The 20784-nt window shown below is 42.2% G+C and overlaps 1 protein-coding gene across 2 annotated transcripts in view; it reads left to right on the top strand.

Annotated features, from left to right (window-relative positions):
* LRRK2 (leucine rich repeat kinase 2) overlaps positions 1–19542 on the top strand; it is a 97902-nt gene extending 78360 nt beyond the window's left edge. For both annotated transcript variants that reach the window (XM_039354499.1, XM_039354498.1), the window contains 13 exons: positions 853–953; positions 2850–3040; positions 3935–4095; positions 4740–4910; positions 5688–5788; positions 6365–6559; positions 7610–7803; positions 8376–8448; positions 9910–10094; positions 11077–11229; positions 13195–13403; positions 15782–15853; positions 18267–19542. In XM_039354499.1, coding sequence (XP_039210433.1) covers positions 853–953; positions 2850–3040; positions 3935–4095; positions 4740–4910; positions 5688–5788; positions 6365–6559; positions 7610–7803; positions 8376–8448; positions 9910–10094; positions 11077–11229; positions 13195–13403; positions 15782–15853; positions 18267–18388 — 1928 coding nt within the window. In that variant the 3' untranslated portion in view covers positions 18389–19542. The remainder of the gene's footprint in view (positions 1–852; positions 954–2849; positions 3041–3934; positions 4096–4739; positions 4911–5687; positions 5789–6364; positions 6560–7609; positions 7804–8375; positions 8449–9909; positions 10095–11076; positions 11230–13194; positions 13404–15781; positions 15854–18266) is intronic.
* Positions 19543–20784: the final 1242 nt, after the last annotated feature.

Raw genomic sequence — 20784 nt, 5'->3', positions numbered from 1 at the left:
AGGTAACGTCGAATTATTTTGGGATGCCCTCAATATGGATACGAAAGTTTTGTGTAATTTCATCATACTATTTCTTCCAGTTTCTCTTCACGTATGGATGAATAAGATACCTAGCATGCATTTTTGCCTTAATGTGCAGATGGATTAGTGCTGACAATTGCAACCTGTGTTTAGAACTGAGAATTCAGAAAATTCTGTGGGCTATATTTATTTGTTCCTTTGTTTTTATTTTTTTCATTTTGAAAAATTTTAGTTGATTCAAAGAAGATTAAAATACAAAACCGCCAAAATATTTAAAAAAACAACAAAAGAAAAAAAAAAGACATTGACCAAAAAAGTGTCTTAAAAAAACCCCTAACACACATACACATAACATCCTCCCTAAATTGAATGCTGATTAGTATAACACAACAATGTTGGAAGGAATGTTATAATCTTCTACCTGAGTAGGGGGGGGGGTGGACTAGAAGACCTCCACGGTCCCTTCCAATTCCCTCCTGTTATCCAGTATGTTTAACAAATCCATCCTTGCTGGTTTGAAGGGAATTCTATCAAATTAAAAATTAATTCTTTCAGCTATGGTATGATTTCTTAACTTAGAATACGCCAGGGGTCTTCAAACTTGGCCCTTTTATGACTAGTGGACTTCAACTCCCAGAATTCCTCAGCCAGGCACGCGTGCCTGGCTGAGGAATTCTGGGAGTTGAAGTCCACTAGTCATAAAAGGGCCAAGTCTGAAGACCCCCTGGAATATGCCAAAACAGTGTTTCATTATATATGTAATTATCCTCCTATAAATTCAAGGAACATTACCGACTCTTTTAATATTGTCTCATATTTTCTATCGAAAAGGCGACGGCGGATTTGGATCTGTGTACCGCGCAGTTTACGTCGGCGAAGAAGTAGCTGTAAAGATTTTTAATAAGCATACATCCCTTAGGCTCCTGAGACAGGTGAGTCAATGCACAGCCTGCTCATAAATCACAAAGCCGTGAATTTCTGTTTGGAATTCACAAGGGCCAGGATTCGGCAACCTAATCCATGGCTGCTGACCTCCTGGCCGAGAACAGTCATTGATTATTTGTTGCAAATGTCCACCTGCTCGGGTCTCGGTCCAAAGCATTTTTCAAGTGGCCTATCGTTGCGTGATTCCGGAAGAAAAACTACGGTTTGCTTCTCGGGTTTTTCCCTTTGGCTGATTTTGGGGAATCGCTTGAACGACTTATTTATTTTCAACTTTCCCATTTTTTTTTTTAATCTCTGATTTTTCTTGGTCGACTGTCGATTGCAAAAGCCTTAGCAGCTTCTCTGAAACGATTTGTGACGCTTGGGATCTGTGAGGCAGAGATTTGAAAAAAATCTCTTTCGTTAGCCTATGCTACAAGCATAGCATGATCTCCATGGAGATTCTCAGTCATCCAGGCCATAGTTGTCTCAAAGAACCTCCTCCTCCTCCTCCTCCTCCTCCTCCTCCTCCTCCTCCTCCTCCTCCTCCTCCTCTTCTTCTTCTTCTTCTTCTTCTTCTTCTTCTTCTTCTTCTTCTTCTTCTTCTTCTTCTTCTTCTCCTCTTCTTCTTCTTCTTTCTCTCCTCTTCTCCTCTTCTTCTTCTTCTTCTTCTTCTTCTTCTTCTTCTTCTTCTTCTTCTTCTTCTTCCTCTTCTTCTGCTTCTTCTCCTTCTTCTCCTCCTCCTCCTCCTCCTTGTTGTTCTTTTTCTCCTCCTCCTCCTCCTCCTCCTCTTCTCCTCTTCCTCCTCCTCCTCTCCTCTTCTTCTTCTCCTCCTCCTCCTCTTCTTCTTCTTCTTCTTCTACATCTTCTGCTTCTTCTTCTTCTTCTTCTTCTTCTTCCTCTTCTTCTTCTTCTTCCTCTTCTTCTGCTTCTTCTCCTTCTTCTCCTCCTCCTCCTCCTCCTTGTTGTTCTTTTTCTCCTCCTCCTCCTCCTCCTCTTCTCCTCTTCTTCTTCTCCTCCTCCTCCTCCTCTTCTTCTTCTTCTTCTTCTTCTTCTTCTTCTTCTTCTTCTTCTTCTTCTTCTTCTTCTTCCTCTTCTTCTTCTTCTTCTTCTTCCTCTTCTTCTTCTTCTTCTTCCTCTTCTTCTGCTTCTTCTCCTTCTTCTCCTCCTCCTCCTCCTCCTTGTTGTTCTTTTTCTCCTCCTCCTCCTCCTCCTCTTCTCCTCTTCCTCCTCCTCCTCTCCTCTTCTTCTCCTCCTCCTCCTCCTCTTCTTCTTCTTCTTCTACATCTTCTGCTTCTTCTTCTCCTCCTCCTCCTCCTTGTTGTTCTTTTTCTCCTCCTCCTCTTCTTCTCCTTCTCCTCCTCCTCCTCCTTGTTCTTTTTCTCTTCCTCCTCCTCCTCTTCTTCTCCTTCTCCTCCTCCTCCTCTTTCTCCTCCTCCTCCTTGTTCTTTTTTTCTTCCTTCTTCTTCTCCTCCTCTTCTTCCTCCTCCTCCTCCTCTTCTTCTTCTTCTTCTCCTCCTCCTCTTCCTCCTCCTCCTTCTCCTTCTTCTTCTCCTCGTTCTCCTTGTTTTTCTCCTCCTCCTGCTCCCCCTCCCCCCTCCTCCTGAAAAAACAGCCCAGTTGCCTTTTGAAAAAAAAAGCACCTTTGAGACAACTATGGCCTGGATGACTGAGAATCTCCAAAAACAGCCATACACTTTGGGGTGAACACCCCTCAAAACCTATCATCCCCCCCCCCCCGCAACCAATGAAACTTCTTGGATGAGAAGCGAAATGTCGTCTTCTTGTTCCTCAAGGGGAAAAAAAACCAGTCCAGTTGCCTTTTGAAAGGGGAAAAAAAAGCCCCTTTGAGAAAACATAGCCCGAGTGTCGCTGTCATTTCACTTTGATTTTGCTGTGTCCAGGAACTTGCTGTGCTTTGTCATCTCCATCATCCTAGCTTGGTATTCTTGATGGCTGCAGCTGTGCGACCCCGGATGCTTGTCATGGAATTAGCCCCAAAGGGGTCTTTAGATCGGTTACTGCAGCAAGAAAATGCATGTCTAACCAGAACCTTGCAGCACAGGATAGCTCTGCATGTTGCAGATGGCCTGAGGTAAAAAATAATAATAATAATAGAAACCCCTTCCTTTTTCAGTATGTATGAATGAATGTCTCTCTCTCTCTCTCTGTGTCTCTATATACAATAATCTATATCTATATAGGGTGTCCAGTCATGGTAACTTCAACACCTGTGGACATCAACTCCCAGAATTCATGACTGGCTGGGGAATTCTGGGAGTTGAAGTCCACAAGTCTTCAATTTGCCAAAGCTGGACACCACTGCTTTAAATCTTTGGGATATAAGCACCCATTAGGTAGGTAGGTAGGTAGGTAGGTAGGTAGGTAGGTAGGTAGATAGATAGATAGATAGATAGATAGATAGATAGATAGATAGATAGATAGATAGATAGATGAGAGAGAGAGAGAGAGAGAGAGATATGTTGGTAGATAGATAGATAGATAGATAGATAGATAGATAGATATAAATATAGATAGATTTAAATACAGATAGATATAAATATAGATAGAGATAGAGAGATAGAGAGATAGAGAGAGATAGAGATAGAGATAGAGAGATAGATATTGGTAGATATAGAGATATATAGAGATAGATATATAGAGATAGATAGATAGATAGATAGATATAATTAGATAGATAGATAGATAGATAGATAGATAGATATAAATATAGATAGATATAAATATAGATAGATATAAAGATAGATAGATATAGATAGATAGATAGATAGATAGATAGATATAAATATAGATAGATATAAAGATAGATAGATAGATAGATAGATATAAAGATAGATAGATAGATAGATAGATAGATAGATAGATAGATAGATAGATAGATAGATAGATAGATAGATAGATAGATAGATAGATAGATAGATAATGTTATTTCTAGTCGTTTCAGTGCATCTCTTTCTTCCTTTTTCAGGTACCTACATTCTTCAATGATCATTTATCGTGACTTAAAGCCCCACAACGTCTTGCTCTTCACGCTTTATCCCAATTCAGCAGTCATTGCCAAGATTGCCGATTATGGCATTTCCCAATATTGTTGCCGGATGGGAATAAAAACCTCCGAAGGCACACCAGGTATCAACGACTTAGTAGCTCCTACCTCCGGGTAACGAGGGCTTTCCAAGGCACTGGGGTGAAATTGGAAGTTGCTTAGCTAGTCGAATAAACACGAGCAGATTCAATGAAGAGAAAGCCAATGAGCGGTTGACTTTCCTGGCTCAGCCCTTTAATGAATTATTTAGCCAATTACTTTCTTCATATTCTGATAGACCTGTATGTTAGGGCTGTATAGCAATCAAGATCTAGATTCAGAAAGAAATGGCTATTTGTAATGGGGTGTAAGTACTTGTTATTTTTGTTCCCTTCTTTTGGCTTGTTGATTGTCTCTGTTGCACCGTATGTAGACGTTGTTTACGTCTACGTGTCTATTGATGCTACCAACATACAAGGTTTCTAAATCACCTGGCTCTATTATGGAGAAAGCAGATCCTTGCCATTATTAACTGATCCAACAGTTTTCTTTTCTTAATTACCTTCTGGAGAATTTATGTATCTTTTACGCCACAAATGATATTCCGATTTTCTTGTTTAGGTGATCCGAAGGCATTTAACAGCATTTAAAATTCTGAAATGAAAACAAGAACAGCATCTGCCTAGTAAAGACCGTAATAATTAATGATTCGTGGATTGTTTTTCTTTATTTTTCTTTTTTTTAAAAGGATTTAGAGCACCAGAAGTCGCAAGAGGAAACGTTATTTACAATCAGCAAGCTGATGTTTATTCGTTTGGCTTGCTGCTATATGACATTTTAACAGCTGGTGGGAGAATATTAGAGGGCATAAAATTTCCTCATGAATTTGATGAATTAGCTATCCATGGGAAACTGCCAGGTATGCTCCCTTTTCTTGGTGTCTGGTTATTGTACGCACAATACATTTGTACCCTTTGGAATAATCTACCTTATATTAGTCTGTCCAGCAAATGTAAAAACAAAACACAGAAACATGTAAATTGTCAATCCTAATTTGGATGTATTTGAATTTCATTTGTTTTTTTTTTTTAAATAAAGGCAAAAATTTATAATGCAAAAAAAATCTGGATTACAAGGAAAACTAGTATCTTAAGCCCCCTTTTTTTTTAAAAAAAAAATTCAATCATATCCAATAATATTTGTAGCTCAGGGTTGAACTGTGGAGTCCTTGATACTCTCTGAGCTTGGTGGTTTTCTTGCAAACGTTTCATTACCCAATCAGTAAGCATCACGAGGACCCCAGCACTGATGATGTTACCTAGCTTGGTAATGAAATGTCTGCAAGGAAACCTGTTGGAATTCATTGTTGGAATGTATTTCTATGCAACAACTACAGTAGTATTCAACAAGTAGAATGACAGTGTTTACAAGTTTGGATCTATAGTATATACTCTTGTGTTCTTTTGTTCTAAGTAGCCTTTCCACTTTCCTGTTACAGTTAAACAGTTGAGCAGTAAAGCACATGGTGACGGTACTATTTGTTTGGCCTGTGGGGCTATATATAAACAGAATTTCCAACAAAACCACCAAACTCAGAGAGCACCAAGGACCCCTTAAACAGTTTGTGCTTCTGTAAGACAAATGTTAGTCCCTGTAATGCGATTCTCCAAATTAAGCTCAGAAATATCTATTTTAGATCCCGTCAAAGAGTACGGCTGTGCCCCTTGGCCAAGATTTGAAGATTTAATTAAGAAATGTTTGAAAGAAAATCCTCAAGAAAGACCTACGTCTGACCAGGTAGGCCTAGTCAATGTCAATAAATGAGACACAGATGTTCCAATGCTACATATTTTAGCTGTCATGGTTCTACCAGATGAAAATCTTCAAAGAACTTCGAGGCATTGTTTACCTTAAAGAATCTTTATTAGAGGAGCATAGCATCGGCACGTACATAGGCAAAGCCAAAATCTGAATTCCCCTCCCCTGAGCACATAGTATCAAAGCACAAACCCCTCCTCTAACTAACAGTCATAAATCATATTCTCCAATTAGTTTGAAATGCAGGCTTTCCCTCCCGTTCTTCAACCTGCCATTTCTTATCATCTCTTATTTCAAAAAAACCTTTGTTCTCACACTAGTTACAATATTGTTATGTCTAGCTGAACTCTCATGCACATTCCTCCCCCCACCCAGCATCATCTAACTCTAGCTCTAACTCCAAGAGTAAAACATAAGAAGAAAATGGTTGCATCTCCAATTGTTCTCAAAGCAAAAACATCCAATGTTAGCAGCGTTGACATTAAGCACTAGGAACTTGTGCACGGAAAAACATTTAGCAGAAGACAGACGCTGATTAATACGGTGTCTCCACAGGTTTATGAAACGTTGAACTCTGCCGAGCTCGTTTGTTTCATGAGACACATTTCGGTGCCCTCTCCTTTGGCGTCGGAATGCATGGTGGCCACAAACCAAAGTAACAAGAAGACCGGGATCTGGATCGGGAGTGGCGGCAGGGGAGAGGCCCAGCTCTCGTTTGTCGACGTAAACACAGACGAACGCGCCTGCGAAGTAGGTTTCAACGTTGACATTCAAAATTGATGCTCCGTTATATGTTGTGCCGCTTCGGTGATAAAAGTGAATACAGGCAATCCTCGACTTAACAACCACAGCTGAGCCCCAAATTTCCGTTGCTAAACAAGACCGTGGTTAAGTGAGTTGTGCCCCATTTTACGACCTTACTTGCCACCGTCGTCAAGTCAGTCCCTGCAGTTGTTAAAGTTAGTAACACGGTGCTGAAGTGGATCTGGCTTCCCCCGTTGACTTTGCTTGTCGGGAAGTCGCAAAAAGGGGATCACACAACTCCAGGATGCTGTGACCGTCATAAATATGAACCAGTTGGCAAGTTGCCAAATTGGGATGCTGTGTGAACAACGGTCACGAGTCGCTTTTTTCAGTGCTGTCATAACTTCCAACAGTCACTAAACGAATCGTCATAAGTCAGAGACTACCTGTACTTTAATTCTTAGCCCTGAGACAAGTCCTTTCCATTTTCCTCTCCCCAATCCATTCCTTGTTGGGGATTTTTTTTTAATTTAGTTTTATTCATTTATAACTTTAAGACAGTTGGATTTCAACTCCCAGAATTCCCCCTATCTGACTGGAGAATTCTGGGAGTTGAACTCCATTTGCTTTAAAGCTGTCGAGATTGAGGGACGCTTCCTTGCACGCTTTAATTCAGGGGTCCCCAACACCCGGGCCACAGCCCATTTGGAACCACACCCACAGCTCCATTTCTGCAAGGGGCTGGCATGCATGGGAATATGTGAAGCTGCATTTGTGCAAGCAGCAAGCACGCACATCCTCTGCTTGTGCAAATGCCACTGTGCGTGCAAGCACGCTTGCCCACCGCTTGCGTGGCACCATTCCCTCTCCCTTCCTCTGCCACCACGCCACCGGTCCACAAAGCCAAAAAGGTTGGGGACCTTTGCTTTAACGAATGAAGCCACAGTAGGTCAAAGCCATGAAGTGCCTTTTAGGATTCCTATTTCTGTTTTTATTTTTTTTTATGGTTACGGACAGAGGTTCCCTCTTTTTTCTCTCTTTCCTCTCTTCCTACAGAACGTTGAAGACAGTAGAATCTTAAGTTTGGCCTTGGTTACCGTTTCCGCAGCGAAGGAGAACTGGGTGATTGCAGGAACCCAGTCAGGATCCCTCTGGTCCTTTCACACCCAAGATGGAGAACGCAGGCATCAGTTTCACACCATGTCAGATTCGGTCACCTGCCTTTACTGCAGTCCCTTGTCAAAGCATAAGTATGTGTCAAGCACAAAAGATCAGACCTATACCTGAAAGTCCAAGTAAACTGATTTATTGCTAAAAACCCATGCCCAGGAATCTTCTCAACGAACAGTTAGCACCTGGTTAGAGTTAGATGAAGGGTCAACTGAATTCAAGGTGGGCTGGGTTGAGTTTGCTTGTGGCTACGTAGGGATTCTAGGCCGGTGCCTCTTCTGACTCCGCCCCCAGATTCTACTGCTCCTTTTCCTACAATATGGCTGAATTGAGATTCCACTCCATACCGTACATTGCTTCAAAAATACAGAAATATTGATTTTTTTAAAAAAATGATTTACTTACTTTCACCCGTATTTTGACATTATTGTATGATCTGAGCACCGCGTGACCAGAATTGTTGCTGACTTTCGGCACAGGGCTAATTTGGGGGGGGGGGGGTTGAGGTTGACTTATCTAGCTTGTTCTTTTAACACATGGGCTGGCAATTTCAGCTTTTCTTATCTCCAGGGTTACACTTTTAATTGCATGGCTTAAGTGCTACAAGTCTTCTTTTGTTGACAAGTTTGTGCATTTTCTCCTTCAATTTCAGCAAGTACCGGAATATCTTTTTGGTGGGCACAGCCAATGGACAGCTGGCCATTTTTGAGGACAGAGCAGTCAAGGTATATATATTCACTACAGCCTTTCAAGAAATATGTAATTATGACAGATGTATCTTGTAATAAACACTGCCTTTGCGTTAATATAGGACAGGGGTGTCAAACTGCCGGCCCGCGGGTCAGACGCGTCACCAGGAAATCATGCTCACCCCATTGCCGGCAATGGAGAAAAAACTCTGATACGTCACGCGATGTTACGTGACGTCACAAATTTGACACCTTTGATATAGAAAGTTTATGCTTTCTTAAATCTTGACAGATGCTGTTCATAGCAGGAATAGAGGAAGTTATAATACGATATGGAATTGCATAGATTGTCCTCAAATTAGCAGTTGCTGGATCCACTGACTGGCGAGGAATCATAACAACTGTGTATCTCACAACGAAATTTAAGTGCTGTCCACAGTGCACACTACACACAAGCAAAAACCTCAAGTAAAAACACACATTATTTAGACATTCCATTCTTCACATTCCATTCACCCTTGTGCTGCCCTAATATCGCCCTTCAATGTCACACTGTGCAGTAGTATTTAATATGGTTACAGCTCTGAGATTAAAAACTATTTTTCAGTCTATTTCTCTTTGATTTTATTATGCTGTGGCTGAGGAATTCTGGGAAATGAAGTCCTTATTATGCTGTGGCTGAGGAATTCTGGGAAATGAAGTCCACACCCTTTAAAGTGGCTAAGGATGAGAGAAACACTGGTCCCATGAGATTTTTCTCCATAGACATACACTATATTCGGCTGATCTTCTACATTCTGAGCATCAGTTGTCCAAACCTGTCCCTTAGATTTTGAAGCCACGATGTTCTTCTTCTGCCTGGACCTCGTTTGCCTTCAATCTTTCCCTGGAGGATTAAACGGAGTATGCCGTATTTTTCTGGGTGTCGCATCACATGTCTGAAATATTCTAATTTTCATTTTTTTAATTGTTTTGATGATTTCCCTCGGCTTTCCCAGGCGGCTTATCACCTCCTCATTTCTGATCTTGTCAACCCAGCTTCTACGTAACAGCCGCCTGTAAATCCACATTTCAAATGCTTCTAGTCTCTTCAGGTGGCCTTCTGTCAGAGACCAACTCTCTATTCCGTAGAGCAGGATACAAAAAATATAGCATCTGACAAGCCTGATTTTCAGTCTTAGGCTTCTGTCGTGACTGCAGAAGACCCTTTTCATTTTGAAGAATGCTGTTCGAGCTTTCTCTATCCTTGTCTTTACTTCAGTGGTCATGTCCCAGCTTTCATGTAGATTAGAACCGAGGTGCGTGATCCTTTCCACTTTTTCTAGTGGTATTCCTTCTGAATTTATTGGTGGTAAATTAACGGATTGTTTGCTGATGACCATGATCTGTGTTTTTGAGGTGTTAAGCTTCAAGCCGTATTTTTCAGATATTTTTAAGGACACATGCAGCCCTATTAGTCCATGTTCTATGTTTATTTTCTTTATTTTCTCTCTGCAGGGCAAATGTGCTGGACCCTTAAGGACTTTTCTCATTGGAAGTAGCAGCACGCCACTGATGTGTTTAAGTGAATCAAGTTATTCATCCGACAAAAGTACACTCTGGGGTGGCTGTGGAACAAAGATACTATCGTTGTCCAGCGATTTGTCTACCCACAAACTCATTGAGACCAACACGAGTCAGCTGTACGTTTGTGTCGCTTACGTTTTACCAGGTTTTCTCTCTTCTATCTGCAGCCCTAAAAACACCACTTAATTTTTAATAGCTTCGCTTTTCCCACCGTCTGAAAATCTGCGGCGCCAATTAGCCTGCCTGCGTATTTCCCATAGATTTTTGAGGGTCCTTAAATTTATTCCGTTGCCTTCACATTCAAAAAAGAAAGAAAATAATGCCCCGACAAACAAAAATAAAGAAGCGGCGAGCAAGACCGTTCTATTTAATCCTTTATTTTGTGAAAAGAATTCCTCGCTCAATGATGGTAATTGGGACTGACAACTCTGTCACGAAACGGTGTGATTGTAAAACACAAACCTCGTGTGAATCCCTTAGGTGAATCCCACACCGTCACGTCTTCCTACCATGGCCAGCTTCCCCATTGACTTTGCTTGTCAACAGGGCAATCATCTTAATTGTGAGGTAGTTTCCAGGCACCTGAATTGTGATTATGTGATCGTGGAGATGCTACAATAGCCACAGCTATGAGGGATGGTTATATAGTGGACAGTCATTAAATATGAGCCAGCCGTGTGCTGCAGCTGCCAAAAAAGCCAATACAGTGCTAGGCTGCATTAACAGAGGGATAGAATCAAGATCACCTGAAATATTAGTACCACTTCATAGTGCCTTGGTAAGAGAGAGAGAGAGGGAGAGAGATTAAGAGAGAAATTAGAGAAATTGAGAGAGATGGAGAGAGATGGAGAGAAAGAGTAAGAGAGAAATTGAGAGATTGAGACAGATGGAGAGAAAAAGAGAAATTGAGAGAGATAGTGAGAAATTAGAAATTGAGAGAGAGAGAGAGAGAGAGAGAGAGAGAGAGAGAGAGAGAGAGAGAGAGATTATACTGTCACGGGATGTTGGTTTGCTTATCACTTTAATCACTTTATGCAATGGAGCCTGTGTTATAAATGCCATAACACCATTTTCCAAATTGCCTTTTTTGTGTTCCAGATTATGTCACAAGAACTACTGTGATGCCAATATTATTTCTATAGCAGTGGACAAATTTATCTACTTGGCCAAGAAGGAAAGCTATCTTGTTGAGATTTGGGACAAAAAAACGGAGCAGCTTTGTGAACTAATTGACTGCGTGCATCTACTAAAGTGAGTATCAAATATCCCACAGATTCAGCAATATCGCGGGTGGCTGAGATAATTAGGACAAATAAATGCATCTGATTTCCTCTCTGTGTGGGTTTTTTTTAAACATACTATCAGGTAAGTTAAATCTCTAATAAACTTATAAAAAGCCCTAATTAAGAAGAAAAGAAAGAGAGAGAGAGAGAGAAGAAGAAGAAGAAGGAAGGAAGGAAGGAAGGAAGGAAGGAAGGAAGGAAGGAAGGAAGGAAGGAAGGAAGGAAGGAAGGAAGGAAGGAAGGAAGGACAAATATTCGAGTCTTGCCAGCTCAGGTGATGTCATCAAATTAACTTTTCTCCCCATCCCTACCCTCTGCTAACTCATGGCCAGTTTTTTAAAATGAATTTATTTCCCAAGCATTCACAAAAAGGTTTTGCTTCTTTGTTTTATAGTATAATAAGGATGGGTTGGTGGAGGAGATAAAAAATCATGGTTGCGGTAACAGTTAATTTACTAAGCTTGCGTAGGCAGTGGAGATGTACCCTCTTCAAAAATAATTCAGGATACAGACTTTGAAAACTAGGAGTGCATCATCTCTGTCCTACTCATTAAGGCAGCCACATCTTTATCGACTTTTGTATGCTAGCATTCCAAAAGAGGTAGCTGCTTTAAGAGACACATTAGTAAATTTGAGGGAACTAGATATGATTCAGAGAACTAGATATGTCTAGTCAAGGGGTAGGCAACCTTGGCTCTCTTATGACTCATGGACTTCAACTCCCAGAATTCCTGAGCCAGCCACGCTGAGGGGAAAGGGAGAGGTTTCCAAGCTGAGCCATGCTGGCTCAGGAATTCTGGGAGTTGAAGTTCACGAGTCAGAAAGCGGCCTAGGCCTAGACCAGGGGTAGGCCACCTTGGCTCTTTTATGACTTGTGGACTTCAACTCCCAGAATTCCTGAGCCAGCATGGCTCAGCTTGGAAACCTTTCCCTTTCCCCTCAGCATGGCTGGCTCAGGAATTCTGGGAGTTGAAGTCCATGAGTCATAAAAGAGCCAAGGTTGCCTAATTCTGGCCTAGTCTATCGAAGAGAAGAATTAAGGATGATACGATAGTAGTCTTCCAATATTTGAGGGGCTGCCACAGAGAACAGGGGGGGTCAACCTACTCTCCGAAGCACCTGAGGGCAGGGCAAGAAGTAATGGGTGGAAGTTCATCAAAGAAAAACCCAATTTAGAAATAAAGAGAAATTTCCTGACGGTTAGAACAATCAATCAGCAGAACGGTTTGAATTCAAAAACTGTAGGTGCACTGGAGGTTTTAAAGAAGAGATTGGACAGCCCTTTGTCTGAAATGGTACAGGGTCTCCTGCCTGAGCAAGGGGGGTGGACTAGAAGACCTCCAAGGCCCCTTCCGACCCCCTTATTATGTTATGCTCTAAATCAGTGGTTCTCAACCTTTTTATACCGGCGACCCTGGTCATAAGGATGCGCCACGCATGCGCGGCACGCTGCACATGCACGACGGCGTCCTTATGCGCGGTGTGCATGCGCAACGACGCCCCATGCGCGACGCTCATGTGCAGCAGCGTTCGCATGCACAGTGCGCATGTGCAGTGCTGCCCCATGTGCTGCCCCATGCGCCGCCCCACACGTGGCGCACATGCGCGACGCGGCGCACATGCGCGGTGCCGCCAGCTGAGGAAAAAAATGGCAGATCGCGTTGTTTGGCGACCCCCGTGAAATGGTCGTTCGACCCCAAATGGGGTCGTGACCCACAGGTTGAGAACTGCTGCTCTAAATGAAACTAGCGACATCATTTTTCAAAGTTCAAAGCACTACTGCCCCTTCCTGAAACACATTTGTTTGTTTGTTTTAATCGGACCTCCCACTTGCAGATCAACGGCACGAGCGGACGCAACAAGCTGCTCCCAACCAAAGGGAAGGATATTATTTGACACAATTTGGACATAACCCGCTCTCTTATTTTTCCAGAGCGGAGGTCCCAAAGCTGAACAGGGAATCGAAACAAAAACTGGCGTATCCCGGAAGAGTGAAGAGTATTTGTCTTCAGAAAAATACGGCCTTGTGGATCGGTACAGGGGGAGGACACATCATACTACTGGACCTGTCCACGCGCCTCCCCATTCGGATAATTCACGATTTCTGTCGTTCAGTGAGAATGATGAGGACCACACAGCTAGGTAAGCGATGAAGCATATACCTGCAGTCCTCGACTTACGGCATTTAGCGACCAAAGTCACTGACAAAAAGGGACTTAACGACCATTTTTCACACTTACAACCGTTGCAGCCTCCCCGGGGTCACGTGATCAAAATTCAGAGGCTGGGCAACTGGCTCATATTTACGACGGTCGCAGCGTCCCAGGGGTGTCACGTGATCCCCTTTTGCGACCTTCTGACAAGCAGGAAGCCAGATTCACTTAACAACCGTGTCACTAACTTAACAATTGCAATGATTCGCTTAACAACAGTGGCAAGAAAGGTCGTAAAAACGGGGCGAAACTCACTGAACAAATGTCCCGCTTAGCAACTTAAATTTGGGGCTCAGTTGTGGTCGTAAGTCGAGGACTCCCCTGTGTAGGGAAAAACACTCTTGGTTGTAGGAACAAGGATTTTTTTACTTTTATGTTTGTCTGGTCTGCCTTTTGCCTTTGCTTTAAGTAACAGGAAGAAATATTGGACATTTTGGAAACGTAAGGCGTGAACAACCACAGACATACATGCAGAGTTTGATCTAAGTAACTACTTGACAACCGTTCATTTAGTGACTGTTTGAAGTTACCCTCATCACCCTGAAAAAAAGGGACTTAGGACCAGTTATGACACTTATGGCCTTCCTATCTCTCTCTCTCTCTCTCTCTCTCTCTCTCTCTCTCTGTCTATCTATCTATCTATCTATCTATCTATCTATCTATCTATCTATCTATCTATCTATCTATCTATCTATCCATTCATCTACAGTATCTATCTATCTATCTATCTATCTATCTATCTATCTATCTATCTATCTATCTATCCATCCATCCACCCACCCACCCACCCACCCACCCACCCACCTATCTATCCACCCACCCACCCACCTATCTATCTATCTATCTATCTATCTATCTATCTATCTATCCATCCATCCACCCACCCACCCACCCACCCGTCCGTCCGTCCGTCCGTCCGTCCGTCCATCCATCCATCCATCCATCCATCTATCTATCTATCTATCTATCTATCTATCTATCTATCTATCTATCTATCCATCCATCCATCCACCCACCCACCCACCCACCCGTCTGTCTATCTATCTATCTATCTATCTATCTATCTATCTATCTATCCATCCATCCATCCATCCATCCATCCATCCATCCATCTACAGTATCTATCTATCTATCTATCTATCTATCTATCTATCTATCTATCTATCTATCTATCTATCTATCTATCTATCTATCTATCCATTCATCTACAGTATCTATCTATCTATCTATCTATCTATCTATCTATCTATCTATCTATCTATCTATCTATCTATCTATCCATCCATCCACCCACCCACCCACCCATCCACCCACCTATCTATCCACCCACCCACCCACCCACCCACCTATCTATCTATCTATCTATCTATCTATCTATCTATCTATCCATCCATCCGCCCGCCCGCCCGCCCGCCCGCCCGTCCGTCTGTCTGTCTATCTATCTATCTATCTATCTATTTATCTATCTATCTATCCATCCATCCATCCACCCACCCACCCACCCACCCGTCTGTCTGTCTGTCTGTCTATCTATCTATCTATCTATCTATCTATCTATCTATCTATCTATCCGCCCGCCCGCCCGCCGCCCGCCCGTCCGTCCGTCCGTTCCATCCATCCATCCATCCATCCATCCATCCATCCATCCATCCATCTATCTATCTATCTATCTATCTATCTATCTATCTATCTATCTATCTATCCATCCATCCATCCATCCATCCATTCATCTATCTATCTATCTATCTATCTATCTATCTATCTATCTATCTATCTATCTATCTATCTATCCCTCATTGAACTGTTCACTTGTGGATCTGGTTGTTCACACCTGACAAGTGGTGGCCAAATATTTCTCTCATCCTCCCTAGCTATTTCTCCAAAACCAAAATCTTAAGTCACACATTGCTGAAAGGTATAAACAGGCATACATTAACCCTGATGACTTTGAGGCCTTATTTAAAAGGGATGCATTTAGCAAAAAAAACTGAGTAAACAGCCAATTATTTCTTTGGCTTTAAAATGTAACCTGTCTCATTTCCAGTGGGGAGACATTTCAAATTAAAATGGCTTCCTGGGCCACCACATGTTTCTCCCAAGCTTTAAATGCAGAGAATCAGCTGATGATATGCTGAGGCTGGGAGAGGCAAGATTTTCCTGATTTTCTCCAAAAGGGGGAAAAGAAGACCTGCAAAACCTCAGATTCCCCCTTCCTGATGCATGCAGAGGAGCATTTCTGCTTCGACGGAACATTTCCCATGAAGAATAACACGTGGTATTTTAATTTGCTTTTTTTTTCAATCAAAGGCACCCTCAAGAATGTTGTTCTGGTCTTGGGTTATAACCACGCGAAGGATAGTGAAGACGAACACATTAAAGGTAAAGCTCAGTCCGTTCTTCATCTGTTCTTCATTTTGCAGGTCTATCAATAGCACTTGCAAGGTGATCTGTAGGATGTGGTAAAAAAAAGGCAAAGCTTCAATCATAGCCATGGCTGCCATTTTGGATTTTTTTACCACATTCTGCAGACACTTCTCAAGTATAAGTTTATAGTTAAGTGAAGTTTGTTGCTGGTCCTCCTCCATTTCTGATTTAGTTATAGATAGTCCTTTAGTGAAGGCTATTTAGTAAACAAAAGTCAGTAGGTATTCACCTCCACAGTCCTAAAGAGCAATTTCACCACCCAGCTGTTATCTCAGCTTGTAATCTCTTTTAGATAATACCAAGGACAGATCTGGGTGCTGAGCAGGTCTTTTTGTCAGGAATATTCACTTGCTGTACCACGTTTCACCACAAGATGTCCTCGATAGCATTTAAAATCTTTCAAGTCCCTGGCTGGATTTTTATCCAGTTTAGGTTTTTTCCTCTTTTTTAAGGAGTAAATAGAGTAGCAAATCCCCGTAAAAGTAGGAACTTTTTGGTCCCAGAATATCAGAAAGAAGCAAATCCAATTATTTAGTAGATCTTTTCAAGGTTTTATGTCCCCTAGGTAGTCAAAAGCCGCCATTTTTAGAGGGTGGGAGAAAGACGTTCCCTTCCCTCTCTCCTCACAGGGGGAAGAAATTTCCAGAGGTTTTTTACAGGGAATATACTTGGGGTAAAAGGAAGGTAGGATCTCACCCAATTCCTCCGCGGTGCTTTCAAAGTGCTTTTTAGTGATTTTGGCCTCGGCTGGTAGTGGCTTGGTGATGAGCCATAGATGGCCGATTTTTTTCCCGTCAGTTCAAAGAGTTGCCCCGGGATCAAACGGGAGGGCTGCCGCCCTTCCACAATCACTCGGGAGTCCTCTTCACGCTCATCACCCCTCCAGGGCGACTTTCGACCCTTTTCAGGGTCCTCTGGTGGGAGAAAACGAGACGGCGGAGGGAGCGATCGCCCCAAACGTCTGCCAGTGCTGCGATCGCAAACCAGAAGCCACTCTGCAGACACTTCTGAAGACGTGTCTTACCTCAGGGCCCCTTCACTGCATTTTTGTACGATGATTGCGTTTGGCATGACATCCTCACCCGCAATCAACACTCAGATGAGCAGAAGTTAATAGCAAAATTAACAGCAGACCAACACTCAAAAAATAAACAATACCCTAATCAAGGAGCTACCAACTCAGACAAACAAGCTAAGAGTAAGCAACAGCCCAATCAAGGAATCGCCAAGAACATTCCCACCGATACTGACTGCGCAAGCCACTTGTATATAAAAATAAGAGCAATGCCCATTCCTTAATAACAACTGATGATGTTACCTAGTTGTGTAATGCAACATCTGAAAGAAAACAACCAAGCTCAGAGAGCACCGAGAAGCCTACAACAAGTTCTTACTCATTGTGAGTTCTGGGCCATCAGAACCAGTTACTAGCTTTTTACCTGTTGATTCTTCACCAGAACAAACTTATTTTTTTTCCTGCTACAAATAAAGTCTTGAATCCTCCTTTGAGTTCAGCTTAACTATTGGTTATTTCCACACGACGATAATGGGGATTGTGGCTTGCCATTGTTTTGTTTTGTTTTGTTTTCTCTCTGAAGGCGTTTTCTGTTCGTTTCCCATTCAAATATTTTCCAATTCCGATAGAGGAGAATATTCGTAGCTCAGATTTGAAATAAGGGGTCCTTGGTGCTCTCTGAGATTTTTTATTTTCTTGCAGACGTTTTGTTATCCAACAAGGTAACATCATCAGTGCAATGAAAAAAATCTAAGCAGGATTAGAACTAGTAAATGAAGCGTCCTTGGTGCCCTCTGAGCTTGGTTATTTCCTTGCAGACATTTCATTACCAAACTAGGGAACATCATCAGTGCTGGAAGGGAGTAGGATTTGTGGAATGATGATGGAGGAGGAGGAGGAGGAGGAGGAGGAGGAGGAGGAGGAGGAAGACAATCACTGTGGGGTCCTTGGTGCTCTCTGAGCTTGGTTGTTTCCTTGCAGACATTTCATTACCAAACTAACCAACATCATTAGTGCTCTCATCCTGCTTAGATTTTTAGAGAACAGTCAAGGCAATGGAGAAACAGCCATTTTTCACTTTAGGTTGAAAGATGAGCAGCATATACTGTAAATTTCATAAATAAACAAATAGCCATTTCTGGCCTGCATCAGAAAAAGAAAAATGCAAGAGCATGTGAATGAGAATAGATACAGGGGAGGAGGAAATAATATATTTTACAAGTCCTGGTCTGGAATAAACCTATTTTGGCTCCTGTTTGGAAAGACAGCGAATGCAAGAACTGAACAAATATGTCCAGCATTTTTGTGCGTGTGATAGCTTCGCTCATGATTTTTAAATGATTTTCTTCACAGGAATGCAATCTTCTGTGTCAATCTGGGACGTTAACCTGTCACACGAAGTGCAAAACCTGAAAAAACATATCGCAATGAGGCAAGAACTAGCTGAGAAGATGAAGAGTTTTTCGTTGGATTAGCTGGATTAATTCACGAGATTTACATGAGACTGCTGAAGTTAAGTTTCATTGGAGGACGGGCGACATCCTTGCTAAATGCAACATTACCACCGGCTTCCTTTCAAACGAAACAAAAATATTAATTGTACAGCAGTGTGCAATATTCCAGATTAAAGGGATAAGGTGCGGCAGCACAAAAAATATATTGCTTCTGGGTTTCAGATGCCATTAGGTTTAAATTAATTCTCTTTTGCTGCTTTCCCTGTTCTATTTATATCTTTCTGTAGGTATAATTCAATACGATTTAATTGTTTGAAGCACATTAGTTAAAATATAGAAGCTATTTAAACCCCAGGAAATGAAAGGCATTCTAAGTGTAATTTTTGATAGCACCCACTCACCCTTCGGGCACATTTGAAAATAATTTGGATGAAATACTTCATGTAAGCCCAATTCTTTTCTCTGGCTTTTTTTCAGCTCACGTTTCCTCCCCCCCCCCTCAAGCTTCTACCCAAGGTGCTACGGCTGCTTTAAGGATTTCACTTATTAAATTTAATGTGACCTTTAATAAAAGGTTACATCAATGCCAGCTTTGGGTGGAAGCCAGAAAAAAAGGAAGACTCTTTGAATGAATTGCAGGGAAGTGCTGGGCTCGCAGGAGATCGGAAACGTTTAAGATCGCATGAAGTGTTAGTACCACTTGATTCTGCGATGGTAAGATCACCCTGGGAATCCTGCATCCAGTTCTCGTTGCCATGAGACAAAAAAGTTGCTGAGACTGTAGAAAAGCATTCAGGGAAGAGTAGGGTATGACGGCCAAATTTTGCGATGAACAATTGGGGGATCTTGTCTAATAAAGAGGAGGACTAGGGGTGACCTGGTAGCAGTCTTCCAATATCTCAGGGGCTGCCCCAAACAAGAGGGAGTCAAGCACCTGAGGGCAGGACAAGAAACAACGGATGGAAACTAATCAAGGAGAGAAGCAACCTGGAATTAAGGAGAAACTTCCTGACAGGGAGGACAATCAATTCGTGGAACGAGTTGCCTACAGAGGTTGTGGGTGCTCCATCACTGGAGGTTTTTAAGAAGAGACGGGACAGCCACTTGTCTGGAATGGTATAGGGCAGTGGTTCTCAACCTTTTTAATGCCGCGACCCCCAACCGGTCGTAAGTCGAGGACTACTCAACCGGTCGTAAGTTGAGGACTACTCAACTGGTGCAGCACCGTTTGCAGAAGGGGGCTTTTGGCGGGCTGAGCAGGGCAGAGACAGTCTGGACAATTCCTATTGGCTTTTGAAAGCCAATAGAATGAGACTCTATTCAAGAGAATCTATTCTATTGGCTTTCAAAAGCCAATAGAATAAAAGGGGGTAGCACAGCTAAGGAAAAGGGGGAAAAAATGGTGGACTGCGTTGTTTGGCGACCCCCGTGAAATGGTCGTTCGACCCCAAATGGGGTCCCGACCCAGAGGTTGAGAACCACTGGTATAGGGTCTCCTGCTTGAGCAGGGGCTGGACTAGAAGACCTCCAGGGTCCCTCCCCACTCTGTTATTCTGTATTCCTTCCAAATGGTTTTCTCAGTGGGGAGGACAAATAGGTTCACAGTTACTGTTACGAATTTGCACATCTGAATGCTGCATCCTGCACCTGGCTATAGTGAGAAAGGTCTCTATCAATATATTGACTTTGGTATTATCCAGTTGTTTATGATCAATATGCAAAACCTGGCTGCGTTATAGACCTTTCCATGTTTTGCGAAAGCAATTATGATTTGGGTTAGTAGGGATCTGAATCTGGGTTGCAGTGTTACAACTAGTAACGATATATTTTGTCTGAAATGGTATAGGCTTTCCTGCCTGAGCAGGGGGTTGGACTAGAAGACCTCCAAGGTCCCTTCCAACTCATTATTATTTTTATTAACTATGTGGCTCTCCTTTTTTGTTTTTCACTGCTGGCCAGCTCTCTTGAACCCTGACACTTCAGGAATCAGGGACTGCTTTTTCCCTGAAAAAAAAAAAAAAGGGAATTATCAAGACGAGGGGGGAAAAAAAGTGCCAACTTCTTTGATTTTAGTGACACAGTCTGAAGAATAAGATGAGCCCCCAAGGCATTCTGGACGTTTAAATCCCCATCTGGAAGTATGAAAGAGGGGCTATTGTTTATAATGACTGTGTGGTTGCAGATCAATCACTTGGACCCTCTCGAGACAGCTTTATTTTTCCGCAACTGTTTTGTTTATATGGAAAAGTGCAATTTAAAAACCTGTGTGAACCGTATATATATTAAAATGTAACAAGCATTTCTGTACCTTAAACAAAGCAATTCGTTCTGTAAATTATTTGGGCCCTAATCTGTGCACTTAACGGAGTTTTATTCATGGTTATTTCCAATAAAATAAAATATTTTGATACCGATTC

Source organism: Crotalus tigris, unplaced genomic scaffold (genome assembly GCF_016545835.1).
Source record: "Crotalus tigris isolate CLP2741 ecotype Arizona unplaced genomic scaffold, ASM1654583v1 scf7180000018553.2237530, whole genome shotgun sequence".
Classification (NCBI taxonomy): domain Eukaryota; kingdom Metazoa; phylum Chordata; class Lepidosauria; order Squamata; family Viperidae; genus Crotalus; species Crotalus tigris.
The sequence above is the reverse complement of the archived record's forward strand: the minus strand, read 5'-3'. Positions and strand labels throughout refer to the sequence as shown.